The sequence below is a fragment of the Orbicella faveolata genome, unplaced genomic scaffold (assembly GCF_042242905.1).
Source record: "Orbicella faveolata isolate gen_17 unplaced genomic scaffold, um_ofav_v1 contig_12, whole genome shotgun sequence".
Classification (NCBI taxonomy): domain Eukaryota; kingdom Metazoa; phylum Cnidaria; class Anthozoa; order Scleractinia; family Merulinidae; genus Orbicella; species Orbicella faveolata.
In genome coordinates this window covers 12,045,001-12,072,808 of record NW_028301539.1, presented here as the reverse complement: position 1 = coordinate 12,072,808, position 27,808 = coordinate 12,045,001, and the positions used below count along the sequence as shown (strand labels likewise).

Sequence of the window (27,808 nt, the reverse complement as noted above, 5' to 3'; positions counted from 1 at the left end):
GAGTGATTACTTTGGTTTTGGTTTTAAGACACTCAATTGAAAACCGCTCTATTGCGTTATTAATCTCGTTCTGCGTTACACTTAAGTAAGCATGCTTTCGACTCGCGATATTGTTTATCATTTTAATAGCATTTTCAACATAACAAAGAACTGAACAATACAGTGGAACCCCGTTAATACGATCACCGACGGTCCATGAAAATTTGACTGTATCAACAAGGTTGCCGTATTAACGGGGTAGGGTCACACCTCAAGACTGTTAGAACAGTTATTTTAAGTATTCGCTCCACAAACACAATTTCCAGAGTTAAACCACAAAAATCAACTTGCCTTGTTGAATTATAACTTCGTACCTAACTAATGCTCGAATTTTTAATTTGCAGAAAGGTAGTCGAAACCACTGTTGTCGGAGCATTCGTGATTTCACGTGAGTGGTTGGGGACCCTACGATAACGAGAATAGACCGTGCCAAACAAAATCGAAAATCTTGGATGAAATTTCTGATGCAGATAATAGTGCGAACCACAAAACAGCTCGCTTATTTCGGCTGTACTTTTCATCCCATAATTGACCAACATGTTATGTTCTTAAACAAGAAACCCCATGAAATAAACACCGTTTAGAAATCATTCCACCGATTTTGACGACTATGATGTTGGACCGTTAGATGTTATTTGGCATGTTTTGTATATTACTCCCTGAAATCCACTGGTGCTCAGACAACAAACGATTACATTTGAAAAGCTCTTCTTTCACTTCAAGAACACACTAATCACATACAAAATTCCAAATGCAGAATCTAACAAGACTATATTTTGTGGCAAGGTGAGGTGTTCTCCTTCAAAACACGCTACACTTAAATTCAAAGCAAACGGAATTGTAATCACAGGTATGCTAAAATACAGCGAGGTCGAGGATGCTAGTAAACCTGTTACTACATACGGGAACAACAGTAACAAGGTGTGAAGATAACATGAACTTTGTGGTCCCACAAGTATTGCCAGAGTCCTGTGACCGGCTTTCCTGTCTGAGTTTAGGTCACGTGTGTTTTGACTAGCAAAAAAACATTAACACCTCAACATCATCATTATTATTATTATTATTATTATTATTATTATTATTATTATTATTATTATTGTTATTACGAGCCTAGCTGCTGTAGCTGAAAAAGGCCATGATTCATTTTTAAATGAACCAAATATTCCCAGCGCGCTTTTTCCAGAATTGTATTTTTTATTATTCCGCCAATGAGAACAGATATTCACGACAGCTGCAAGCCGTGTGCGCAGCGATCCAACACAGATGGAATGGGCACGTGAATTTAATAGCTAAGTTGCGTTACATGAATGTTTCATTGCGTGAATAATCAGCCAAGTCAATCACTTGTCTGTAGTTCATGTTTTAGAAAAATGTCGAAAATCGCGCGTCAAATAAGCGCCCAAACGAAGCCTTGGATTGAAAAACATCTTCGAACTGCCTCGTGTGTGTTCGGATCTACGCCGTGCGGCCGATCCTGCCAGATTATCTATTCATCATTGCTATAAATAAATGCGCGAAGTGTTGATGTTTGTCGTGTATCCCATGCTCTCTAGCAGATTAGAACTGATAATGATAAATGAGTAAATTCTTTCTAGACCTTTCCACTCCCAGGATGACTGTGTCCAAAGTTCAAAATTGTAAAAATATAAATTGTCGAAGAGCAAGGCTATACAGCTTGTCACTTTTCACTCGATTTTCAATGGCTAAGACAACAAACAAAGGGAAATAATGTTCACCTATTTAAAAATAAAAGTAAACAAAGCGACATGTAGTTTCTTACCTGTGAAATATAGCTTCCGTAAAGAGCACAAATGGCAAAGAGTAAACGGCAATCCATAAATACGAGAGCTGGTGATCCGTGCTTCCAACCTGTTCAATGTATGCGAACAGAATGGACAGAGGTCCAAATACTCCGCAGGCTAACACCTCACCAAGAACTATGTTCTTCAATCCTCCACCATGAAGCAAAGAAGCGAGGAACCCAGTGGCATACAACCCAAATTCCTGTCTGAGTTCAACTTTAGAAGCCACAGCCAGGCAGCCGAAGGCAGCCGTCGCTAGAACGTAGCTCCATATTGCCCACTGTGCGCTAAGCTCAAGCGTGACTCTTCGTGTCGCGGGTGAAATAAAGAATCTTCGGTTCTGTGCTTCGTAGAACGAGTTCACAAAATTCCCCGCTGCGTGCGTGAACAGGATCACAAGAGCTGTGAGGAAAAAGTTCAGGAGAAGAAACTTGCCATCATTTTTCCACGCTAAGGCTGTTCCGAGTAGAAATGACAAAATCGACGCCGGGAAGGTCCATGGTTGAAGCGATTCGAAGAAAATAGCAAATTTGTTTGAGTTCAAAGACATAACTGATTGTTTTCTTGTACAGATTAAATCCCAAGTCAGTATAAATCAAAACCGAAAAAAGTCGAACGAGATGATTTTGAGAGCGTTTTAACTTCTTTCGTGACAGTCAATATTTAAATTGCATTGGATACCGTCTCGTGTAGTTATTCACTAATTAGAATGTGACGCTCCAGACATGGCTAGAAGGGCGTTAGGAGGTAATTAATATGTAGGTAAACAATTATCAATAAAAATGTCAAATTCCAATGCTATTAACATTGTTGCGTAAACAAACAACTATTTCAACCAGCTTATGAGGTTAAAAGTGATGAAATTATTCTCAAGTTTTCAAAGTCGTGGTTACGATTCCTAGACTTCTATTTACACATGTTGTCACATAAAGTTTGATTTGTCATACAATATTTTTTAAATGCATGCACAAAAACATTTGAGGCCGCTATGTATTCCATACATGAATAGTTCCTTGTTTTTGCTGCAGCTTCTGATTATAACTGACAAAACATCAAAATTACAAAAAAAAGATAATAACCATATGAGCAGCTTGTACAGTTCGATGCTGCGTGGAAAGCATTTTATGAACACCCTTACCAAAAATGTAGATACCTTTAACAATATCGACTGTTCGAGCTATTTTTTCGATATTTTCTGCCTTCTATTTGGTCTTCGAATATACATATATATTGTCAGGATATTGTTGTCACTAATATTTTTATAATATTTTTTTCAAGTCGTTTATTTTCATTTTCCTCTTAACAGTGTGACAGCAAGATAACACATGCTGTACACCACTTCTTTGCTCAATATTTAATAAGGACTTTTCATTTGTATGAATAGCTCCCGATAATCAATCAAACTACTTTGAACCTACTTTTATTTAGAAAGTTAAAGAAATTAAAAATATTTCTCTCATTTATTATGACTTAACATAAGTGGCATACACTTTCGTACTTTACATTGTTATTTTACTTTCTAACCATTGACAGGAGCCCATGCCATTGACTATCAAATAATTGTACTTAGTTATGTTGATCTGTTTGCTCATAGAGAAGCTACCGTTGTTTTTTAGCTTAATTTCATCATTTCCCCGACGCAATACTTGTCGATTTTTTTCTCTTTTTTTTCACTTCTGACCTGTTAAAACACGATTTGAGTAGCCTGGTCACACCGGGCAATACTTACACCTTTCTTATTTGCTTGTGCTTAACAATTGATCGATGTTGTTGGTATCTAAATAACTCCGTTTTGAGAGGAGATTTATTTGTCCAAGATACATCAAATTATAATTATAAGCATAAAGCCCCGGCCAAACGATCGCAACATGTCAACGCAACATATCGCAACATCGTTGGGCGCAACATGTCGCGCGCGTTTGGCGTTGCGACATGTTGGGTGTTGTCGGCTCAAATTTGACCATTTTCACACTCCCAGCAAGTCGCAACACGCTGCAACAGGGTGGCCAAACGCGCGCAACATGTTGGGCCCGACAATGTTGCGATATGTTGCGTTGACATGTCGCGACCGTTTGGCCGGGGCTTTATGCTTATAATTCTAATTTGATGTATCTTGGACAACTTTGGGTTTTGCTTGTCATTGAAATGTTGGGAACTCTTAAACTAATGTATCTGCAATTTAATTTATGACCTACAGAGGTTGAATAATTTACTTCAGATATCACTAAATGAAAGAACGTCTAGCTACTGGGTCGAGGCTAAGGGACGGACCATTAGAAAAGTGATGGGGGGGGGGGGGGGCGGGGTGGGGAAAAAGCAAAAACAAATTCATGCAAAGGAAAATGCCAAGCAAAAAAATTTGTGCAAAGAAGATAAAGAAAAACAATTCATGCAGAAGGAAGGTCCAATTGTGACTTTTATTTAATATATAAAATTTGCCAGTGTCTATTAAAAATAATTCTTATTCAAAATATTCTGAAGTGTTCTCCTTACACTGAATGAAATGACAAATATAAGGCGACATAAATTAATTCATACTACAATAGCCAGAAATGTCATTCAGGAATCAACAATATTACCAGGCCCAAAATGAATAAACAAAAATCACTTATGCACTTTCTTCTTATTGAAAGGAGACAGTTAGAACCTTGTTTCTGTTTTAAATTGCAATTTTTAAGTGATAAAGCACAAAAACATAGATAATGAATCAAGATTTTACTGTTCAAAAGAAAGCAATATTTGTCTGAAAAAAAAAATTCGTGCAGAGGTTTTCACCTGGAAAAAAAATTCCTGCACAAGCAGTGAGCGAAAAAAAAAAAAATTCGTGCAAACTAAAAATTCGCCACCTCAACCCCCCATCACTTTTCTAATGGTCCGTCCCTAAGTTCTAATTATAACTAGCTAAGCCGGTCGACGTAATATCAGAGGACGTCATTTATTTACAGGTTAGGGGATTTACCTGCACGAGTTCACTAACAATGAAAGAGAAATTTCAATACCGCACTCGGCAAGGCCTCGTGCGGTATTGAAAATTTCGAGTTCATTGTTAGTGAACGAGTACAGGTAAATCCCGATAGTTCACGAGCAATGAGTGGGTTAACATTTTTATTATTCAAATTGAATACACTGCACAAAGAATCACTGCATCGAAACCACTATATTTGAGTCCGCCGAAGTCATGGTGTAATGAAAGTGGTGTGTTGAATTTACACCACAGCTATTGCACCAGGATAATGACGGCTAAGTGGTTGTCTCGTCACAACCCAGTATCACGTGGTAAAAATTAGCCAATCAGAAAATCGGAATTCGTACAGTGTATGAAAGTTGAATAATAAAGACATGTAACGGTCTCCGTAAAGGAATCAATCGGATCGCCATAATGAAAAAAAAAAAAAATTATCAATATGCCCATTACGCGACGACTAGTCCAGTCAAGTAAAGCAAACCAAATAAAAGATTAAGCTGAGCGGTGTTTTGAGGAATCTGCAATAGATCACCGCGGAAGCACTGGGATGAGAGACGAACAGCCAGCGGAAAAGTTACCAAGGGAACGAGAAGAATCCAAGAAGAGCTCAAGGCCAGGATACTCAGCATAGCATACGGGATCATCAGAAGAAAGCAATACAGAACGCATGCGTACTGCTTGCCAAGCAGAATGGCTAACGTCACAGCTCCTGCTGATCTGTCACTTTCAAGGTCACGAGTGTTGTTCCTGAGAGAAGAAACAGATTTCACTGTGTCAGGGGATGTTCTAACGCGTACTAGACGTTCTGATGGTTCGTCACGCACTCCTCCTCAAAGAAATCTTGCGTGACGTGCGCAAAGAGCGTTTCCGTCGGTTGGAGATCGGAGACGGCTCTAGTGTTTGGGTTACGCACTCAAGCGCTGCTATCTGGCTTCTCGCTTTAGAGTGCGAGAGAGTCTGCGAACGACGCACGTTAGTGGAACGAGCGACTTGGGAGCGCTTAGAGGAAGCCTGCGGCTCAAGGGTCTTACTGGGGCTGGAAGGTGGCTTAGAGTGGCGTGATCTCATTGCCGATCAACTCAGTCAGCTTCTCAGTATTCTAAACTTGAAACTACATCACAGAAAAACACTGGATCGATTTTCAAAGGGCACAAGAACGCAATCATGATCAACTTACAGAAGAGGTGGTTTTGTGGCGAGCTTCATACCGTCAGTAAACCTTCCATGGACTTCGGCAATCTCACCGATCTCAGCGGCCATATTAACTTTCCGATTAAAGAGAGTCATGTACAGATATAATCTTATCGAATGTAGTACATAAACATTTATTTGTATAAAAACTACGGCACTTACCCATGTAAAATGGCTTCTGTGTTTAGCGCCAGAGGTAAAGCATAACCAATGACTTTCATGGAAATTTCACCCGTCTGAGTAAAGAAGGCAAATACTGTGGTCAGAACGCCAAACGTCAATAAAATCGAAACATCTCCAAATGCAATGTATTTTAAACCGATTCCTCCGGTGTAGATAAATGAACTCAACACGCCGCTAAAAAACAAGGCAACCAGAGGAAAACTGTTTACATCCGCGCGGAGATAAACCGCTATAAAAGACACCATGCCCAAGAAATACAACTCGGCGATACAAGCGGCCATTTCACTCGGAGAAAGTTCATTCTTCACCAAGGTTTGATCGTCAGAATCTTCTGTATCGACACCGTTAGCGAAGTCGTAATACGTGTTGACTAAATTTCCAGCGCTGTGGATAAATACGATAGTAAATGTAGTAAATAACATCTGAACAGCGTCAATTCTTCCGGTTTCTTTCCACGCGAGACAGAATCCAAGAAAAGTGCTCGTCATCGACGCCGAAAACGACCAAGGACGCACTGCCAGAAAAATCCTTGTAAGTTTCTGCGGCCATCGCTTGTTAGAAAAGTAATTCATGTTTTGAGATGTCGAATGTTTGAAATATTTAATTCAATACCCTTACAAATCATATCATTGAATGAATATAGACCAGTGTTATTGAATCAGGGTATTGTCTTTCCCTTTGCCATGTGGTCGAAATTGATTCGCTGTTGGAAAATGAAGGCAGGAAGTCTTATTTCTGTTATGAAATCGGAATTGGTTACCCCATGGATTGTTTCTTCGTTTAGAACAACAAATTCTAAAAATATAACGAAGGCCTCTACGTAAAAATGATGCGTTAAATTATGTGTGGTGTTCGTGTCTTTTCACTACGGTCGCTAATGCTGTGGACAGGTTCAAGTTATTTCTTTTAAAAATCGAGGGCGAGTGTTACAAATCAGGGTTGCAAAATACAAGAGAACTGAAAACACGAGACCGTATTTATTTAATGTTTTCGAGTGTTTGGAAATCCAGCTGATGCAGCAGGTAACACGAGTCTTTTGAAATGGCCTCTCAATCGCGCCTGATCTATTGTTCAGTTCGTTGATTGAACAGTAAAGAATTACTTGGCAGTGTTTAGAGGACAAAAGACAAGAGCTGGCCGTTGTCAATTATTATAATTTGGTCTTTTAAAATAAAGGTTAGAAAGGAAACAATGAAACTTGCACATATAATGTCCACTTGGGGATGGTTTCCACATGATCGCTACTGGTTGGCAGATTGAATTTGTAAATCATGGATACGTAAAAGATGATTTGTAAAAAACTTTCACCTCATTGAAATCGAGAACGGATTCTCTAATTGTTAAAGAATAATTCCAGGTCAATACTATAGTATCCCTCAATTATTTTCCTACGAGTAAACTATTTACGTATTTACCCACCCTCATCAGTTTTTCAACACTTATTGTCGATGGAGTAACCCCGGGGAGTAACTGACTGACTGACGGAGCATCTGCTCAAACTGAACATATTATGTCAGTGTAGTCAGATATACTGATACAGATACTTCATCCAACTCATGGCAAGGACCTGTTGTACTGTTTCATCATTCAAATGATTGCGTGACGGGCCCGAAGCGCTTTTGCGTAGAGCCCACCAGCACTGGGACCCCGGGGGGGGATACTCCCTTATATGGGTTACATAGGTATGCACGGCCCCAAAAGGTATGGTTTTTCAGCTGTTTTGGTCATACATAGGGTATCAATTTTAGCTGATTTTAGCCATTTTGGTCATAAATAGGGTATGAGTTTTGCACTCTAGCCGTGATATGGGTATGTTTTAAGAAGAAGCCACTTTTTCGTCATTGTCGAAAAGAAAATCAACAAAAGCCCTTCACAAATTATGTTTACGGTAATTTAACATTCGTCTGAACTAGGCAACTAATTGTAACGCAGGTCTGAGACAGGGTTTTGATTTAAGGGTCAGGTCATAAATAGGGTCTCGAATTTATGGTCAGGTCATAAATTAGGGCAGGGAATATCGCAGATTATGGTCATAAATAGGGTAAGGGTTTTGGGAAGTGGGCCCCACACCCCCGCCAATTTTTCCAGATGTACCCCTCCCCCCCCCCCCCCGCCCGGGACTGGGACCTGACTCGATTGCCTTTCTCAATGGATGAATTGTTAATGAGTGTGAGTTTGGTATATGCGCTTTCATATATGAATCGATATGATCGCGTGATTCGAAGATCGTAAACGAACAATTTTGATATTTCAAACATATGCTGATGAACAGGAGGAGAGAAGAGGAGAATGGAGCAAGATCCTAGTTTATTGTTAAAGTTGAATGTTCCAGTGAACCTTCTCATCTTTCTGTCTTTCTTAATTCTTATTTTACGTCAGAAAAACAACACTCAAAAGGCAAACAAAGTGACATATTGGCGTGACGTGAATAATCGATATACTGGGGTTTGGTTTTAAATTTGCATACCACTTCCACGACAAGTGACGTTCGATTAGCGACCTAATTTCCTTTCCGAAGCAGGCGCTTTTACGCTTCGTTAAGGCACGATTCAAATTGCCTTAAAATGGCCAAAGTCATAACCGTATTCGGAGCTACTGGCGGACAAGGGGGTGGTGTAGTTTCTGCGCTTCTCAAAGCCATTTCCAGAGGAGAAGATTACGCCGTCCGTGCAGTGACTAGAGACCCAGATGGAACCAAGGCCCAAAATCTCAAAAGTAAGGGGTGTGAGGTGGTCAAGTGTGATATGGACGACAAAGCGTCCGTGGAAGAAGCGCTGAAGGGCTCGTACGGTGTTTTCTTGGTGACAAATTACTGGGAGCATTTCAGTAAAGAGAAAGAGATCGATCAAGGCAAACGAGTTATCGATGTGTGCGAGGCACTTGGAGTGAAGCATTTGATTTACAGTGGGCTGGAAAACGTGAAGAAGCAAATTGGAATTGATTGTGGTGAGTAGTTTAGTTTGCCATACATTTCGTGACTAAACTTGTTATCTCAAACTATGTTAGACAGTCGAGTAAAAGCGCAGGGCTGTGCTTCCGAGAGGCTCAACTCCTTGGTGTGCGTTTTACGCAGATAATATCTGGGTAACAGGAATATTGTAACAGTAGAGAAATCAGTGTAAGCGAGTAGTCCAAAGATTTTTTAAAAAATCAAACTTCACTCACTAACAAATATCCAACAGGCGGACCGGACGAATTTGAAATGTCAATCAGATTAGAATAACTGCTTAGTCATGGTGAACTGGCATATTCCCCCCGGGCATATTCCATGGCTGATTTATTAAATATCCAGAATAAGGAAACTAAAAGTGTGAAAATCCTACAGAATCATCAATATGGACCTCTGTATCTCACGATTTCGAGTGTAACTTAGATGCAAGTTGGAAACAGTGCATCCTCTAAGGCCCCATTGATATGGTCTCGGGTACCCGAGACAACCCCCCCCCCCCCCCACCCCCCGAGTTACCCTGGCCGAGGTAACTCTTAGCTTATTTCTTTGCAAAATTCAACCAACCGTTTACATTAGGATCACGAGCCCGTCTCGGGGGCCGAGACAATCTCGCCTCGGCAGGTAGGGTAACCCTTGCAAGCTGGACAACTTTTCTTCATGTAAACGCTTTGGACAACTCTCGGCGTGGCGATTGTCACGTAATGCCTAGATTTAGGATTTAAAGCAGAAATTCGTGTCAAAGAAGTGAAAATTAACTCGGCAAAACCCACTGTGATCGAATGACCGAGGGAAACTCAAAGAAAGAGGGATATCGATATTCAAGGACACGGAATCGTGCGTAAACTTTATTTCAGTACCGTCGGCGTGAAATAGCCTCCCTCCCCCACTGATCATGCATGGAATAGCTCAATTAGGTTTTATCATACATGTACCTTGATGTGAAGTATATTATGAAATAATTCATATTTGAACTGCGGTTGTAGATGAAAGTGAAGAATGATCATCCCAGTAAATTTTCCAATTTAAACAATTGGAAAGAAGAAGAAGCCTGAAAAAAAAAAAAAAAAGAAAAAAGAAAATCAGGGCTTCAACGGGATTCTTTCAGGCTTCTTCTTTCCAATTGCTTAAACTGGAAAATTTACTGGGATGATCATTATTCACTTTCGTACATGTAGTTTGAAAATGATTCGTTCTTCAGGAATGTTCCAGTTTTTGAGGTTAGTAAGTCGAGGATTTAGTAACTCAGGGTTGAAGATGTTGTAGTTGTTGGGGTCAATGACACATCGATGAAACTTCTGTGAGGTCAACTCTGAACTACCTTGTAAGCTGCGACGAAACGAAACAGCTGACCGCTGCGTTATAGCGCAAACATTATTCATATTCTAGTTCATTCTAACTATGCGTCATTGAATAAAGTTTTGAACGCGGTGTAACTTAGTTACCAAAATTCGTAGCGAGTGTCCAGATATCCCAATAGAAATTTGAACTGATAGCCGCAAAAGACAAATACAAATCTTGCGTGACAGCCTATGTACCATGCAGCGGAAATGAAAAAGCGCTCTGTTTGGCACTCAATTTATTAATTTCACAAATTCACCGTTTTTAATTTGTGTTTCAGCCATTGAAGACATTTCTGTTAGTCAAATTGGCAATAATTTAGTCTAAGAGCATGCTCTCCTCTGGCTCGTGTACACAAACGAGAGGCCATATTCAACTGAGTGTTCTATATGCTGAACAGTTGAACGCTGATATCTCAAACTCAAATCATTACCTTCCCCCCTTCCCCCCCCCCCCCCCCGATATGGTCTACCGGCTCTCTCGACCCCAACTATCACAGGTCTCCTAAGCTTCTCATCTAAAAAATATACATGTATGCCACTCAGTTGCGTAACACAGCCTAAATGTAAGAGAAGAGAGATGTAACGATCTTGTATAACAGTTCGACATATGGGAAAACTAGAGTGCAAATATCGTCACGGTACATCTACACCGTTTCGCACGTTATTTGTCCTCAAGAGACGATCATCTGTGATAGAGTTGCAATGGACCAATTTCGATGCATTAAAATTCCGCCTAAAAACAATAGACCTCAGCACAAGGCTCTGGGGAATAAACCTCACAGACTCTGTAGTTATTCCCCGGAGCCTCGTATTGAGGTTTACTGTTCTAGGCTGAATTTTAATGAATCGAAATTGGTCTATTGCATAATAAATTAACCTTTTGTTTCCCCGGAGGGGCGCCTATATAAACAGGACGGAAGTGCTCGTCGGAAATTTTGAAAAAGAACTCCTAAGAGATACCAAGGTCCTGTTTTGTTGGCATGGCTTGGAATGTTTTCCACCCCTAAAAGGTACCAAATCTAAAACAATGCATTATCTCCTGTCATATTTTTTCTCAGCTCAATACCCCAAAAGGTACCGCAAATGCGCCCGCTGTGGACCTTTTGAGGCTGAACACCCAAAGAGCTACCAAAACTGCTTTTTTTAAACCGTTAAAGGTACGACGAGCATCCCATCCTTATATCGGGAGTACCCCCCCCCCCCCCCAACCCGGGCTGTTTCTAGTCAGTTTTACAATGGTGATTTCGTTTTCAGCGCATTTTGACAGCAAGGGTATCGTGGAAGAGTATCTGCACGGGAAGAAGCTGAAGGAACGCTTGCCCTTCACCATAGTTCGCTTCTCATTTTATTTTAATAACCTGGCATCGATGATGAAGCCACGGAAAACGGCTGAACACACTTATGTCTTTGATATTCCAATGCATGATGTTCCTATGGACGGAATCGACGTCACCCAGGGAGGAGAATGTGTATATGGTAAGCATATATAGAGAGGATATTACATGCTGGCGAGAAGATAGGAATTTTATGTTCGAGTGGCAAGAACATAAAATTCATATCTTCGAGCCAACGTGTAATGTTCTTTTTATTATATGGAGAAACCAATTCAACAAAAGCAAAAGGCGGGAATCGTGAGGTCATTGAACGATACGACACTCACAAAGGTGACATACGGAAAATACGCCACTCGGGTCCCGGATGAAGTGGCGTATAATAAGGTCAAATACTTTCCAGCACAAAAAAATGGTTTGCTGTATGAGTGTTTGAGTGTTTGAATGGTTTGCTGTATGAGTGGTTTGCTGACCTGTAGTGTTCCTAACCCAATGTAAGGTTACTGGGTTTCTGATTGAGAAGAAGGGATTCTGGTGAATCTCCAATGAGCGATTTATGTATATAAGTAAAACTGTTTCACATACCCAGTTTCCGCTCTTGCGTCCCTATCAGAGAGAAAAGGTCTGCTAAGTGGTCCTAAGTTCATGTGAAGTTTGCACTTGTCCCGCTGAAGGATTCACTCGTCGATTTGTTTTCTTCATGCAGAGATACTGCAGAATCCAGATGTTTATCGCTTCAAAACAATCGGCCTGAGTGGAGACAAGATCACTATTCAAAAGTATTGTGACATACTGTCCAAGCATCTGGCCCCTAAGATATTTCAGGTCAGTTCAAATTTCACAGAAAGAAAGAGATGTAATAACGAAACGTGGTGGGTGACAAACTTATTATTACTTAATTACCCGGCATAGTCAATCGGACCCAATCGAACTGTATTTCAATCGAACTCAATCGAACCAAATCGATTCAATCCTTGGATTGAGTTTGATTGAGTTCGGATATCGAACCAAATCGAACTCACAAAAAATAATTGGACAATCGAACTAAATCGAAGTTTTGATTTCTGAACCCTGAAAAAATCATTAACGAGTCTTTCGAGGCTCGAGTTACTTCAGTATAACTCGTGTTTATCGTGTTTTCGAGACCACATAATATAATCTTTGTTCAAGCGAATTTACTCACCGAACAGTCAACACATCGACTGACGCAATCCATTGGATTGCGTTCGATTGAGTTCGGCTGCCTAACCCAATCGAACACAATCTAATGGATTGAGTTCCGTTCGGTTCGATTTGTTCGATTGGTTCGGAAATCAAACTCACACAAAGTTCGGTGTTCAACTTGGTTGAATTGGCGAACGTTCGATTGACTATGCCAGGTTAATTAGTAAGAAGGATCCGAAGTGATAAAATGACCACTGGGATTTAGCCTTTTTTCATCGGGGTGTTGAATGTGGGTAAAGAATGCCGATGGCGTCCGTCGAGGGTCTTTGTATCGGGATTTTGGAAGTCTCACTAAACAAAGTTTTTCCTTTTTGGAACATCGCAGATCAAATTGTTGCAATCACTTGCAAAGATGGACTTGATATTAATGCATAATTTGGATTATCAAGCCAGTTTTTTGTTCCTGGTTTCTGTAAATATCGAAGTTTCGTCAGAAGTCACTGCGTTGGACTGAGTTGTTAGTCCTCCTCATTTTCCTTTCGCTAGACGGTTACGTTGCGCGGTCATTAGATGTGATGCAAGGGCACCAGCCAAATACTCTTGCAAACCACAATCTGTAATGAGAAGCCTGTGATGAGAAACTTGATTAGGTGACGATTAGGTCCTTGAAACGTTAGCCATGTTTGAATCATTTTCTATTGGCTACATGGGTGCTTACTGGCAGCCGTATGCTCCTCTCACAGGGGCGTAAAGGATGATCGAGTGACATGGGTGCTTATGTCCCACCCTTTTGCTTTGGCCATACCCAGTCAATTTTGCTTAGCGAAAAAGTCGTCATAGCCACTGAAGATATGTAATTGTTTGCATTTTTGACCCTTTCCATGTTGCGGGAAAATTAACTATTTGTCGGTTTGACACTGGGAACGGGTATTTGGTCAAAATGTGGGCTGGGAAAATGGGATTTATGACTCCCTATCGTTCGGGATCTTCTGATAATGGTAACGTAACTGCCTGGTGTTCAATTTAGCCTACAGATATACAGATACAGATAGAATTGCATGACACAAAGTCCAAGAGTTTTTGTAACATTCAAATTGCCATAAATGGTGGTGCCGTTGCAATCGACAATCTTACAAATGTCGTCATGCTCTTACCATACTCCTTCAGCTGGGCCATAGATAGCCTGCGAACAGGCTCTTCCAGTTGCCACACGAAGAGCCTGCTCATAGGCTAGGCCATAGTTAGTGAGAGGAAGGTCAATGAGTCCTAGCGGCAAAGGGTCTAATTTTAATCAATCCCTAGCTAGTCTTCACAATGTCAAATAGTGATTCCAATGACGAGTAGTTATTATAACAAAATCAATTATAACAAAATCTGTTTTTGGATTCTTGAAGGATTCAAAGATCACTTGTGATCAGTTTAGAGCCCTGGGTTTTCCCGGTGCGGAAGAAATTGGCAACATGTTCGAGTTTTACGTCCGTGGAAAACCAGACCGTGATGTTTGTGCGACTAAGAAGCTGAATTGTGAGGCTCAGCGGTTTGATTCGTGGGTGCAAGCAAACAAGGAGATGCTGGAAGACGCCTTCAACAAAATCAAGTAGTTATAGGTGGTGTCAGGAGCCATAATCGGGGACGGAGACCGTAAGCGCGCGCCATTTCTAGTGTTGGGGGTGTCCCCATGATATGGGACAATAATTCTATTTTAAGAACAAATTGCGCCGTCCCGTGCGGCACACGCACGTACATGCCGCGAGGATTTTTGTGGATGTCGCGCGGGGGAAATGGCGTCCGAAATTCCCGAAATCTTTCATGTTTTTGGCCCACAACTCAACGCGTTTACGTCTGTTGGAATTTTGCTTAAGTATTTTCGTCGTAAGCTGCTCCAGTTTGAGTGAAGTAAGACAGTGTCGAATTTAGGTATGTTGCGCTTTAAGCTCATATATATCGCTGACCAAGTTGTGTTCCGACGGATGCTTCTTTTACATGAGCTGTACATTACTCCACTTTAAATTTCACATATATTGAAGATTAACAGCTTTTCCATTACACAGCAAAAAACTAACTGGATATATTTAAACATAGCAGAGCTTCAGGACTTCATAGTTCCTAGTTCCTCTTGCCACACGCTTGCGAGGAATTTGCCAGTCTATCGCGACCGAAAAGTAAAACAAAATAATTGCTAGTTTGAGTTTCGCCTGAATTGTAAGCAACGCTTGATGTTTCATCAAGGCCCAATAACTTTACTTCCGCAGATACTGCTCAGTTTTATTCGTGTAAAAATCCAGTAAATTCTCTGTTGTCGATGAATGAGAGCGCCCGCCGATGTGTGTTTTGTACACTCAGTAAACATGACAAATTGTACTTCCGCCGCACTTTCGTGTGAAAGCGTACATCGAACTCAGACAATAACTCTATAGTTTTTAAATATGTTTAAGATTGATAAATGTTTGAGAACATATTAAAAGCTAAGCTGAAAATATGTGAATGAAGCAGAAGTAATCAGCAAAGTTACGATGACTCTTTCTTTAATCAACTTCGAATACCAGTAACGATTTCGATTTTGTTGATCGAGTTATCAAAATTCCTTGTCTATTTTCATTTTCGCAGTGTAAAACTTCACTATGCTTATGTTGAAGAAACACACATGATGTTAATAGCCTCTTTTGCGTTCGTGAAATTTGTTGCAGCATCTCAGCACAAAGGATAGCGAAAGAAATCTTTGTCAAGATTTGTTGACAATAGACCATTTTACAGTTATCTGCTCAGTGACCTGGCCTTTGTATGGCAGCGAGGCTAGAGTCGACCTTGTTTTGATACAGACCTCACTGCTTTTGTCATGTAAATGCACCTAGTTAGCATCAGAACAACTTGTTTTACACAACAAAAGTAGTGAGGTCTGTATCAAAACAAGGTCAACTCTAGCCTCGCTGCCATACGAAGGCCAGGTCACTGAGCAGACAACTGTAAAATGGTCTATTGAAAACACCGATTCGGACCTGAAAGTGCACGAGCTGCTCTATGCAAATGAGCTAATTGTACGCTTCAGACTTTCCTTTCGAAAACTTTTGCAAACTTACCAAACAAGCAGAAACAATAAGAAACCATCAAAACAGGTTTTGGTTATGATTAACCATTGTCTGAGAAACTCACAAATTAACTCGATACCAGAGTAGCGAGTTTTCTTACTATATTCTTGAGTCAGAACAAACGCAAAAACATCCGCGTAAGCTTTCAACTAGCGCGAGCAGATCTTATTACTCATTCCCAGCGCGAGATTGAAGTCTTGTTTTCGACCCTGAAAAACCCACCTTTTCCGTTAGCTCAGAGCATAAAACTACATATAAGCGCCCTGGTTCGTATTCCCTGCCTTATTCCCTGCCATCGCTGTGAAAAATACGCAAGATAATCTCGCAAGGTCTCGCAACTCTCTCCATTTGATCACGCAACGTGACAACATCCACACGAGAGCCTCCGACATGTGCGTGGATCCGCGCGGATATATGACGTCAGGATGGCGCAATTTGTTCTAAAAATAGAACAATTGTCCCGTGTCATAGGTGCGCGCGGATCCCAAGACTTACGGTCTCCGTCCCCGATTATGGCTCCTGGTGGCGTCACATATCGTATTTTGTGTCATGCGTTTAACACGCTTGTCTTTTCGCCTGTCAGTTGTAAGCTTCTTCGACGCACATAAAGCATGTATACCGTTTTATTTCATGTATATCCATTTTCCAGCGCAGGGATGCAAGCGGGATGTATCAATGTTTGCTAGTTGAAATAAAAATCTGGAAAAACGTTATCGGCCTGATACAAATAAACTTTGTGTCCTTTGGAAGATTAAAAATTTTCACACCTATCCGTGCACCTACCATATCCCATATGCTATGGATAGTGATCCAAAACGATAATCCAGAGTGTCACTGGTGCTGTAATGATAATTAGGTTTGATAATTACTCAAAGATTTATTGCATTAAGCGTTGACCAGTAATTTCATGTGGATTTGAGCCCCCTCCGTAGAATTTTTTTAACTCTGTTAAAGGATGTATCATGGTGATTATTATTCAATAGCATGAACTCGAATTCGTTTTGAGATATAAGTACCTGAATTTAAGATCTAAGATCAAGGGTGTTTAACTGGTTATGCTATTGCTGTGGTAATCTAATAAGTCAAGAATATGACCATTACTTGTTCACCAGTGATTGGGCATTGGTTTGATAAACAGCCAACTACTGAATTCCTTCACAGTTTATGAGCTGAAAATTACACAAAACAGCTTACTAGCCACCTTTAAACATTTTGCTAGAGAATAGGCGGTCGGAAACCGACAAGGAAGTGACCGATATAGCAAAACCTATCAGCCGACTTCTATTACACATGAGTTAGGGCTGTCTGAAGTCTTCAAACAACGTCAAATTTTAAAGAAACTATCCCTTTTCTTTCAGGTTAAAAGCAAATTATCACGATTTAAAATAAACTTAGGTTTGTTGTTAAAATTGCATGGCTGCATACATGGTCTCTTGCTGCATAGCAGTGCTCACGATTCAGTCATTTATCATTATTCTCATTAGTCTCACAGTTGTATACATACACCCAGCCTGGACAAAAGTGATAGGACCAAAATCATTTCCTCAAATTTCTCGATTTTTCACCCCAACAAACATCGCCGTCCGGCTGCTGGTTGATGCAGCCACAGTCAAGATGTATTACAGTAGAACCATCTACTTTGTCTGCACCTTTTACTTGCCTTCAGTGATTTTCAACTTGCTGTGTTTTTGTTGTTTTGCCGGGTAAGAAAATTAGTGGTGTGAAAGTAAAACTTTCAAACCTGCCCTGTTAAGGTCCAAAGGTCTCGGGTTCAAGAATTTCCCCTCTTCTAATATTTGGCTGAATACACTCTATGCAATCAGCTTATTGTCTTGTTTACCTCGCCATGTCACTTAAGGCGGGACTTAACCTAGGTTTTGTTTTTTACGAAACTCGAATCTTAAGGTATTGAAGTTTTATTTTGACAAGTACTGTTAGCTCGTTTTCTCAAAACGAGTTATTTTCGCCTTCTAGAAAAGATATCTTGAGAAGGATTTATTCAATTGAGCTAAAATTTTCAGGATTTGTTGTTCTGAGTACGTTCTGTGGGATAAGCATAGAACTTTGCCATCCAGTGCATTCTGTCAAAGTTATGTATTGAAACGTATGCTAGATTTTCTGTATCAGATTTAACTGGTCATCATTTCACGTGTTTTTAACTTTTCAAAAATCTCTATGCTTATCCCAGCAAGCTGTTTGTCTTCTTTTGAAAACTGTAAAAAATTATTCCTTTTGATCAGTTCTTGTAGGAGTTATCTTTTCTCAAGTAAGCCCTGGCATTCCCCAGCAGGTGGCAGATTTAATCAGGCGGTGTCAGGTTACAATACAGTTATAGGGTACACAAATATTTTTTTCATAATCTTTGCTCTTTGAGCTTTTTAAAAATGTGTACTTTGCCATGGTTTGGAGTTAACTCTTAGCCACGAGAAAACGCTTGTTTAATTTGAGATGTAATATGGTAAGTCTTCAGGTTTGCATGCAACACGTTTACAAGTCTGAAAGCCAGCAGGCCTACGTCTGTAGGTATACTGGTCTGCACGTCTACATGTCTCGACGTCTCCTGGTCTCTAAGCCTGCAGGTCTGCAAGTCTGTGGGGGAGTACGGTTGGCGCAGTGTTGAGAGTGCTTGCCCCCACTAATGTGGCCCAAGTTCGATTCCGGCCCGATGTCATATGTGGATTGAGTTTGTTGTTGGTTCTCGCCTTGCTCCGAGGGTTTTTCTCCGTACTTTTTTCCCTTCCCTCCACACAAACCAACAACTGCAAATTCTAATTCGACCACAAAAGAGGACTCGCATGAAAACCAGCTAAGGCTGATGTGCGTCCTCTCTAAATATTTTAATTTGTTATTATTATTATTACCATTACCATTACCATTACCATTACCATTACCATTACCATTACCATTACCATTACCATTACCATTACCATTACCATTACCATTACATTACCATTACCATTACCATTACCATTACCATTACCATTACCATTACCATTACCATTACCATTACCATTACCATTACCATTACCATTACCATTACCATTATCATTATCATTATTATTATTATTATTATGAGTCCTTAAAGTCTTGCCGCTTTTAACTTATGGTGCCGAGTTCAATCCGTGAGCCTAGGGAAGTCATAAGTCTGGTGGATTACTTGATGGATAGAGTCCTCCTAAGTATGTGAGCAGTTCCAAGGAGGACGGTCTTCTATAGCTCTGTTATTCTAATATTGCCTGGGATCTTGCCGATGTAGTTTTCTGTTCCCTTCTTGACAAGCTCGAAAGCTCCAATGATCACTGGGACAGTTGTTGTTTTCATTCCCCACGTTTTCTCGATTTCAATCTCAAGATCTTTGTACTTTGTGAGTTTTTCCATTGTTTTCAAGGAGGTGTTCCTTTCTGTGGGGATGAACATATCGATAAGCAGACAGGTTCTTTCCTTCTTGTCTTTCACCACTATGTCTGGTCTGTTTGCTTTTATCTCTTTGTCGGTTTGGATTGGCATGTCCCAAAGTATAGTCGCTGTTTGGTTTTCTGTCACAGTAGCTTGTTCATGTTCGTAGTGTTTATCTTGTACTTTGATGTTATAGTGTTTGCATATTGTCCAGTGGAGATATGCTGCAGCTTCATTGTGTCTTTGTATGTACTCTGTGTTGGCCAGTTCAGGGCATCCGGAGACAAGGTGGTCAACTGTTTCTTGAAATTGCCCACAGATTCTGCACATTGGGTCGGTGCCATCTTTGAGGATCTTGTTACGGTAATAGTTGGTCTTAATGCATTGATCTTGGGCAGCAATAATGAAACCTTCTGTTTCTGATTTGAGGCCAGGTGTACTCAGCCAATTGTGGGTTTTGTCTTGGTCTACATCCTTCTCTTTTGTTCTTTTTGGGTACTGACCATGCAAAGGCTTATCTTCCCATAAAGGAAGGAGATTTCCCACAAGTGAGAATTTTAGTTTAACGAACGCTAAGCTAACGTTAGATAGCTTGATCCCTGGACATTTCAGTAATTCGTGTTGCTGTACTAATACGTTGTTACTTTTTTCTACATGCAAGAGTAATACAGTTTTAAGTATCTTCTGTTTCCGCCACATGGAGCCCGAAATAACTTGTTCCATGGTTTTACAAAACAGAGACGTTTCCCCTCGCACCACATCCTCAGCTTGTGGTAAGCATTTGGAGCTGAACAGGTTTGTGTGTGTGTGATTCCACAGGCACTCTCACCACTGATGTAACCATAGTGGACCCAATGAATTCTTATCCTCCGAAACAGACCACACCTAATAAGGGTCCCCATATGACCACGTTCGCATAGCACCAATCTTGTCCCTGGAAAAAGGAGCAACAATCACAATATCTATTCTGTCGATTTCAAAAAATGTTCCCGCAGAAGTTTACAGTTTAGTATTCTACTATTCTAGTAAGGGTTTGCACATGAATCAATCTTGTCTCATAATAGAGTGCCGATATAACAAGCGCTCTCATTATGAACTCATTATAAGAGTGTAAAGCGCGCAGCTTACGAATCATGAAGGACGCGAACGCTATCTTGCCCCTTCCCACTTGTGCGCCTGGATCTTTCGATCACTACAAAACTTGCTTATTTCGCAAACCGAAAGAGGAATTTCATGAGCACCACCAAACCGAACTGACTTTTTGTTAAGCAATAAACCAAGAACTCATCAACATCTAACTCATCTAAGTGACAAACTAAACATTGCCTGGTATTTTGTACTTTCGGGTGAAAGAAAGTAAAACTCTTGTGAGATCTTACTTGAGAGATGTAATCATCATTGTCATCTAGTCATTATGCAATGCTGCCTGATATTTTTATATCGCTTTGCTAAGCTAGACATACCAAGAGGGCAGGGGTCTGTGTTGCAGGATTGTGACATCACTTTCTGTCCTGTACACGTCTTGCCATTGTGTTGTGGTGGAGGGTGATTACAGTATCTGTATCTGGTCTGAGTGCCCCCTCCACAAGTCTTCTGACACGTACTCCAGCTGTTCCATGAACTCCAGCCACCATTAACTGTGTGAGTTTCAAAACTAAATTCAGTAATTCTCCAGTTACAAGTGATACTCCATCTATCAATCGTTCCTTCTTTCATTTCTCTTTTCCTTCCAACCTTCCTACTATAACTGTACCTGGGCAGGGTCCGAGGTTGCAGGTGTGGGTTAAAAGGGATGCTCCGATGCATTTCCTGCCGCCGTGTGCGGGCGAAGGATCATTGCAGCTGCGTTTACGTGTCTGAACTCCAGCTTTACAACTCACTGAGCACGCGCTCCATGCAGTCCAAGGGCCCCACTGACCATTCACTATGGAAGCAAACTAAATCAACCTGACTGAATGTACTGAAAAACGTTCTTTGCGTTATGACATGGTTATTTAAATGTACATGATATAGACAGTAGAATATGAATTAAAACTGAGCGTTAAAAATAATCATTGTTTCCAATACTTAACCGTGATCACTTCATCAACCACATCTGACAGTTTTGAAGACCAAACGTCATGCAAATTACTAGAATCCTCATTTCCGTCAGTTATGAGTAGTATAGGGCCATTGAAATTAACCTTTTTTGAGCAGGAATCTCGTTAACGTGAGTAGTAAGTCAAGATAGATGACATCACAAATAAAGCACGATGAGCAGAGATTCCTGCTTAAAAAAAAGCTTAATTTCACTGGCTCTATACTACTCTTATGTGTCAGTTAAGACAAGACTTTAAGTGTTATTAATTTGCTAAACATTATTCATTAAAGCAACGTGGTCTCGACTCCTGTCTCCAAAGCAACTATTGTTGTTACATTTGAAAAGATCTGGATATACACAAATGTGGTAATGCAGGAGATTATTTAGGGAACTACGCAAAATAAGCATTATTTCTTGATTCTCCAGTAAATTTCCAAACCTGGGCATAACTGGACACAGCATTGTTTGGTTTCTATGGGAACTCCTTTGCAATGCTTTCCACCATTTACTGGTGCTGGATTGTTACAATCACGAACGCGCTTCTGAAAGCCTACATCACATGTCTTTGAACAGGGAGTCCATGTAGACCAGATAGACCAGCTTCCGTGCACTGGAAATAAAAAATTCAACAATAAACCAAGGACAAAATTCCCGGGGGTATTCCCTTATCTGGACTAAACCTGCGGGGACGTTCCGCTGGATAGCGTATGTTTTTTTAGCCTGTCCTGAGCAGGGTATACAATTTTGCTTGCCTCTGTCTTAAACTGGGTCGGAATCCGTCCTAAACAGGGTATGATTACGCGTTTAGTCCGAGATCAGAGACTTCAACTGATCTTCACAAGATCATCAGTCCACATCAGTACAAGAATGATGCTTTTGTTGTCCGTGTCCTTTGATTACATCAAAACAAACGCATTTGGACAGAAATAGATCGTACCGGTCGGTCTAGCTTCTTTGCGCACGTTGGATACCGTGATGAAAGAAAGATGTGATGACGATAGCAAAACACTTATACTTATCGGCGTTGCCGATAAGCTTGTTTGACTTTTTAGAGCTGTCTCCCGCCATACTATGTCTTGCAGCTTTATGTCCTTTTTTGCGCCTTGATACGTGTTACTTCATGCCTGGGACTTCATGACCTTCATCTCTTGCCCTAAGTAGGGTCTTGAAATAGAGGGTGTTATCCTGCACCCCTATACCCAAACATGGTCAAGTATCCACCCCCGGCCAAAATTATAAGTCTGGAAATCTGTTTCCCACTTTTCTTCAGAGCTCACTAATTTTTTTGATAGAAACTTTTAGTCATTTTTCCACAACAAATCTGGACACAATTTTAATCTACATCTTTTGGATTCCATGTCTATCCCTTTACAAGATTTTCCACCATTTGCTGGCGCTGGATTTGTACAATAACGCAATCGCTTCTGTAAACCTTCATCACAAGTACTTGAGCAGGGGGCCCAGGCAGACCAGGAAGACCAGTTACCATCCACTGAACCAGAATAACAATAACGATGAACAAAATAATGCCAATTAAAAACACACTAATGAAATGAGGAAATAAAATGATGATGAAATAAACAAATTAAGTGATGTTAGTCAGTCGTCAGTTAGCATGTCATTCAAACAGTCGGTCAATCGTTCCGTTAGTTAGAGTCAAAAGTCAATCAATCAATCAATCAGTTAATCAGTCAAACCTGGACATAATTTTAAACTGCAGCCCTTTGTTTCCATGGATTCTCCTTTGCAAGGTTTTCCACCATTTGCTGGAGCTGGATTTTTACAAGTGCGCAAGCGCTTCCGTAAACCTTCACCACATGTCTTTGAACAGAGAGTCCACATGGACCAGGTAGACCAGTTACCGTTCACTAACAAAGAGAAACAGAGAGAACAAAGCGAATTTATAGTCCTGGCCAAACGGACTCGTAAGAAGTGGCAAGTAGCTGCAAGTTTACCTTACGTAGAGACTTGCGTTGGATGGCCAAATGGACTCGCAAGTCGCAAAAAAAAAAAAACATTTCAAGGCAGACATATCCCTTATTTCATTGACTCAGCTAATAGGTTGCTATAACAACGAATGGACGTCAATCAACTTGCGTTGACTTGAGTTGGGTGGCCAAAAGGTGAAAAACCTTAGTCGTCTTGCGTGCAAATCTGGTATCGACCAAAGTGAGGGCAAGTCATCGCAAGTTAACCCTAGTACACGCAACACATGGTCAATTGGAGTCACAAGTAGACGTGTCTACTTTCAAGTCCGTTTGGCCAGGTCTTAAAAGAGGGTAAGAAACACAAGTAGCAAAATGAATGTTTATTCGTGAATTCACTTATTTACTCATTCATTCAGTCAGTCAGTCATTTGCTTTCTCCGTCAGTCGGTCATTTGTGACATTTGCTTTCTCAGTTAGTCAGTCAGTCAGTCAGTTAGTCAGTCAGTCAGTCGGTCGGTCGGTCGGTCGGTCAGTCAGTCAGTCAGTCAGTTAGTCAGTCAGTCGGTCGGTCGGTCGGTCGGTCGGTCGGTCGGTCGGCCGGTCAGTCAGTCAGTCAGTAGGTCAGTCGGTCAGTCGGTCAGTCAGTCAGTCAGTCAGTCAGTCAGTCAGTCAGGAGATTAGCAGCCACAAATCAGCAGTCAGTAGTCTGTCTATCAGTCAACCTGAAAGCAGTCATTCAGGCAGTCAGTCATATAGTAAGTCAGAACAGGAGCTAGCTAGTTAGTAACTCAATTAGTCAATCGCAACTGTTGGTCAGTCAGTCAGTCAGGCAGTCAGTAAGTCAGACAGTCAGTCAATCATTCAATCAAAGTTAGCAGTTAGACAATCTGTCATTTAATCAGTCAAAGTCGACAAAAAGATAAACCTGGACATAAGTGTGACCACTCTACGCCACGTGTTCTTTCGTTTAACTCAAACCTGGACATAATTTAAAGCTGCAGCTCTTTGTTTCCATGGATTCCCCTTTGCAAGGTTTTCCACCATTTGTTGGAGCTGGATTTGTACAATCACGCAAGCGCTTCTGTAAACCTTCACCACAAGTCTTTGAACAGGGAGTCCACATGGACCAGGTAGACCAGTTACCGTCCACTAATGAAGAGAGACAGGAAAATTATGAGAACTAAGCAAACGTTAAAAACGATGAAAACACACGCAACGCAATGAATAAATTACTCGTTCGTTCATTCATTCATTCATTCATTCATTCATTCATTCACTCACTCATTCACTCATTCACTCATTCACTCATTCACTCATTCACTCATTCACTCAGTCACTCATTCACTCAGTCACTCATTCACTCATTCACTCATTCACTCATTCACTCATTCACTCATTCACTCATTCACTCATTCACTCATTCACTCATTCACTCATTCACTCATTCACTCATTCACTCATTCACTCATTCACTCATTCACTCATTCACTCATTCACTCATTGACTCATTGACTCATTGACTCATTCACTCATTCACTCATTCACTCATTGACTCATTGACTCATTGACTCATTGACTCATTGACTCATTCACTCATTCACTCATTCACTCATTCACTCATTCACTCATTCACTCATTCACTCATTCACTCATTCACTCATTCACTCATTCACTCATTGACTCATTGACTCATTGACTCATTCACTCATTCACTCATTCACTCATTGACTCATTGACTCATTGACTCATTGACTCATTCACTCATTGACTCATTCACTCATTCACTCATTCACTCATTCACTCATTCACTCATTGACTCATTGACTCATTGACTCATTCACTCATTGACTCATTCACTCATTCACTCATTCACTCATTGACTCATTGACTCATTCACTCATTGACTCATTCACTCATTGACTCATTCACTCATTCACTCATTCACTCATTGACTCATTGACTCATTGACTCATTCACTCATTCACTCATTCACTCATTCACTCATTCACTCATTGACTCATTCACTCATTCACTCATTCACTCATTCACTCATTCACTCATTCACTCATTCACTCATTCACTCATTCACTCATTCACTCATGAATTGGTTCGTACAGTCAGTCGGTCAGTTAGTCAGGGTCTAGAGTCAATCAGTCAGTGAGTCCGTCAGCTGGTCAGTGGTCAGTCAAGCAGTCAGTTATGATAAGTCAGTGAGTTGGTTCAGCTGAACAGTCAAGTCAATCAATTTATCAATCAATCAATCAATCAATCAATCAATCAGTCAATCAATCAATCAATCAATCAATCAATCAGTCCGTCCGTCCGTCCGTCCGTCCATCCATCCATCCAGCCAGCCAGCCAGCCTTCCATCCATCCATTCATCAATCAATCATTCACTCAACGAGTCAGTTTGTCAGCCGGTCAGTCACTCTGAGTCATTAGTTATACCACACTACACTACGGTTCTCTTACTATTCGTTTAGCTCAAACCTGGACATAATTTTAAACTGCAGCTCTTTGTTTCCATGGATTCCCCTTCACAATGTTTTCCACCATTTGCCGGAGCTGGATTTGTACAATTTCGCAAGCGCCTCCGTAAACCTTCATCACATGTTTTTGAACAGAGAGTCCACATGGACCAGGTAGACCAGTTACCGTTCACTGATGAAGAAAAAATAGCGAGCCGGGAAAAGAAAACTAAGCGAGGTCGGCAAAAATGCATATAATGCAATCAATTTGTATTTTTTACTTCCTTCATTTGTTTATCATTTCATTCATTCTGTCAGTCGGTCAGTTCCGTCGATTAATCAAGCGGTCTGGTCAGGGGTCATTCACAGAGTCGATCAGTCATCCAGTTAGGGAAACATCAGGAGTCAATGAATCAATAGTGAGTCCGCGAGTCCGTCACATAGGCATTAAACAAATCCATTAATCAGTCAGTCAGTCGGTAAATTAATCAACCACATTTGGCTTTTGGTCAATCTGTCAGTAAATCAGATAATGTCAACAAAAAGTTAAACCAGGCCATTAGTGTTACCAAACTACCTGACTTGATGTTTAACTCAAACCTGGACATAATTGTAAACTGCAGTTCTTTGCTTCAATGTATTCTCCTTTACAAGGTTTTCCACCATTTGCTGGAGCTGGATTTGTACAATTTCGCAAGCGCTTCTGTAAACCTTCATCACATGTCTTTGGACAAGGAGTCCACATGGACCAGGTAGACCAGTTACCGTTCACTAATGAAGAGAAAAAGAAAAGTAAGCGAAAATAACAATGATAAGAAATACAAATACTGTAATGAAGTTTTAATTTGTTCAATTGTTACTTCATTGCTCTCGGTCAGTCAATCAGTCGGACACACAGGTAGACAGACAGTCAGTCATTCAGTCAGTCTGTCAGTCAGTCCGTCAGTTGGCCATTCAACCGCCCCATTTGTTTCGTCATGTTGCCAGTAAACCTGTAAATGTGACCAGATCAGTCAGTGAACCGATAAACCAATAAAGCAAGTTAGAACTGAAGACCATTGGGCAAACTATAAATACCGGATCTATTTTTTTTCACTCCGAAAACAACTCCTTAGCAGGTGACTCGAATAACTTCAACAAACTGTGTTGAAGCAATGTTTATGAACGTACCTGGCCTTAGCTTATAGACAAAGCTGGTGTAAAGCTTTCCAACTCCATATCCATCTCTGCCAACCCTACAGTTGCGGGATTCACCAGATATATTATACGTCGACGATGCGTTTATACCTGTGTAGTTAACAAGAAGCAGTTTTTGACAAATTAATTCATAACTGTAAAGATTGGTCGTCGTTCTTTTTTTTTTTGATTTGTTGGTTGATGGGTTCACTCGTTCAATGACCATTTTTATTAATCATAGCTATTATATAATCCTCTAGCCTTATTGGTTAGCCATATCAGGCCCAATTTTGGTAGTTTATACCTACGTTATATTATCAGGTGGTTGCATAACCTGCGATTTTAATTAGGCGTCGTTTTGTTTTTTTATTTTGTCAAAAAAGGACGCTTGATCGCAGGTTAGTGGTTGCACTGGAATGGATTCCTTTTTTCACGAATCTAGAGGCAATCTCCAGTGTTTGCCTTTTATTTATTAAAGTTTAAACCTTTCTTTTTCCTTAAATTTCGCTATAGGTGTGAAGGATTGCATTGGTGACAAGACCTCGTAGTCTCTTCGGCACGCGCAGAAAACTGAAAACACCCGCTAAACCCCAGAATCTGGGCGAATCCTACTGTGAAAAATCCCAGAATCCAAAGCTTGACTAATTCAGCCAATTTGGGACAATTTAGCGTTGAAGATTACCTCCCCAGCATTCCTGTTGATATTGTA

General features: G+C 40.6%; 4 protein-coding genes and 1 pseudogene across 4 annotated transcripts in view; 1 reads left to right on the top strand and 4 right to left on the bottom strand.

The window, feature by feature from the left end:
• Positions 1-108: 108 nt before the first annotated feature.
• LOC110061518 (ubiA prenyltransferase domain-containing protein 1-like) lies at positions 109-3,115 on the bottom strand. Its single transcript, XM_020768353.2, has 2 exons — positions 1,820-3,115; positions 109-1,053 (listed from the first exon to the last, which is right to left on the bottom strand). Exons 1-2 carry the CDS (start codon positions 2,389-2,391, stop codon positions 753-755), a joined length of 873 nt encoding a protein of 290 aa, XP_020624012.1. The 5' UTR covers positions 2,392-3,115; the 3' UTR covers positions 109-752.
• A 167-nt stretch (positions 3,116-3,282) lies between these two features.
• On the bottom strand, positions 3,283-7,314 carry LOC110061521 (ubiA prenyltransferase domain-containing protein 1-like). The gene is made up of 2 exons (XM_089282432.1): positions 6,160-7,314; positions 3,283-5,553 (listed from the first exon to the last, which is right to left on the bottom strand). Exons 1-2 carry the CDS (start codon positions 6,750-6,752, stop codon positions 5,253-5,255), a joined length of 894 nt encoding a protein of 297 aa, XP_089138558.1. The 5' UTR covers positions 6,753-7,314; the 3' UTR covers positions 3,283-5,252.
• A 1,302-nt stretch (positions 7,315-8,616) lies between these two features.
• LOC110054365 (nmrA-like family domain-containing protein 1) lies at positions 8,617-16,764 on the top strand. The gene is made up of 4 exons (XM_089282429.1): positions 8,617-9,126; positions 11,725-11,946; positions 12,508-12,626; positions 14,360-16,764. The coding sequence occupies exons 1-4, from the start codon at positions 8,745-8,747 to the stop codon at positions 14,564-14,566; spliced, it is 930 nt and encodes a 309-aa protein (XP_089138555.1). The 5' UTR covers positions 8,617-8,744; the 3' UTR covers positions 14,567-16,764.
• A 2,440-nt stretch (positions 16,765-19,204) lies between these two features.
• On the bottom strand, positions 19,205-19,957 carry LOC149116679 (uncharacterized; annotated as a pseudogene).
• Positions 19,958-19,984: 27 nt separating this feature from the next.
• The window catches only part of LOC110054364 (coadhesin-like), an 8,645-nt gene continuing 821 nt past the window's right edge, over positions 19,985-27,808 (bottom strand). The window contains exons 2-11 of the mRNA XM_089282428.1: positions 27,782-27,808; positions 27,094-27,210; positions 26,524-26,694; positions 25,946-26,116; positions 24,434-24,604; positions 23,225-23,395; positions 21,967-22,137; positions 21,201-21,371; positions 20,911-21,084; positions 19,985-20,381 (exon numbers count right to left, since the gene is read on the bottom strand). The exon at positions 27,782-27,808 is cut by the window's right edge and continues 177 nt beyond it. Coding sequence (XP_089138554.1) covers positions 20,098-20,381; positions 20,911-21,084; positions 21,201-21,371; positions 21,967-22,137; positions 23,225-23,395; positions 24,434-24,604; positions 25,946-26,116; positions 26,524-26,694; positions 27,094-27,210; positions 27,782-27,808 — 1,628 coding nt within the window. The 3' untranslated portion in view covers positions 19,985-20,097. The remainder of the gene's footprint in view (positions 20,382-20,910; positions 21,085-21,200; positions 21,372-21,966; positions 22,138-23,224; positions 23,396-24,433; positions 24,605-25,945; positions 26,117-26,523; positions 26,695-27,093; positions 27,211-27,781) is intronic.

Excerpts from the sequence above, each read along its gene's own strand:
- LOC110054365 (XM_089282429.1), top strand. The coding sequence starts at position 8,745 with ATGGCCAAAGTCATAACCGTATTCGGAGCTACTGGCGGACAAGGGGGT. Across the intron at positions 9,127-11,724 it reads GCAAATTGGAATTGATTGTG|CGCATTTTGACAGCAAGGGT; the intron begins GTGAGTAGTTTA and ends TTTCGTTTTCAG. Across the intron at positions 11,947-12,507 it reads GGGAGGAGAATGTGTATATG|AGATACTGCAGAATCCAGAT; the intron begins GTAAGCATATAT and ends TTCTTCATGCAG.
- LOC110061521 (XM_089282432.1), bottom strand. The coding sequence starts at position 6,752 with ATGAATTACTTTTCTAACAAGCGATGGCCGCAGAAACTTACAAGGATT. Across the intron at positions 5,554-6,159 it reads ACAGAAGCCATTTTACATGG|GAACAACACTCGTGACCTTG; the intron begins GTAAGTGCCGTA and ends TTCTTCTCTCAG.
- LOC110061518 (XM_020768353.2), bottom strand. The coding sequence starts at position 2,391 with ATGTCTTTGAACTCAAACAAATTTGCTATTTTCTTCGAATCGCTTCAA. Across the intron at positions 1,054-1,819 it reads ACGGAAGCTATATTTCACAG|TCAAAACACACGTGACCTAA; the intron begins GTAAGAAACTAC and ends TTTTTTTGCTAG.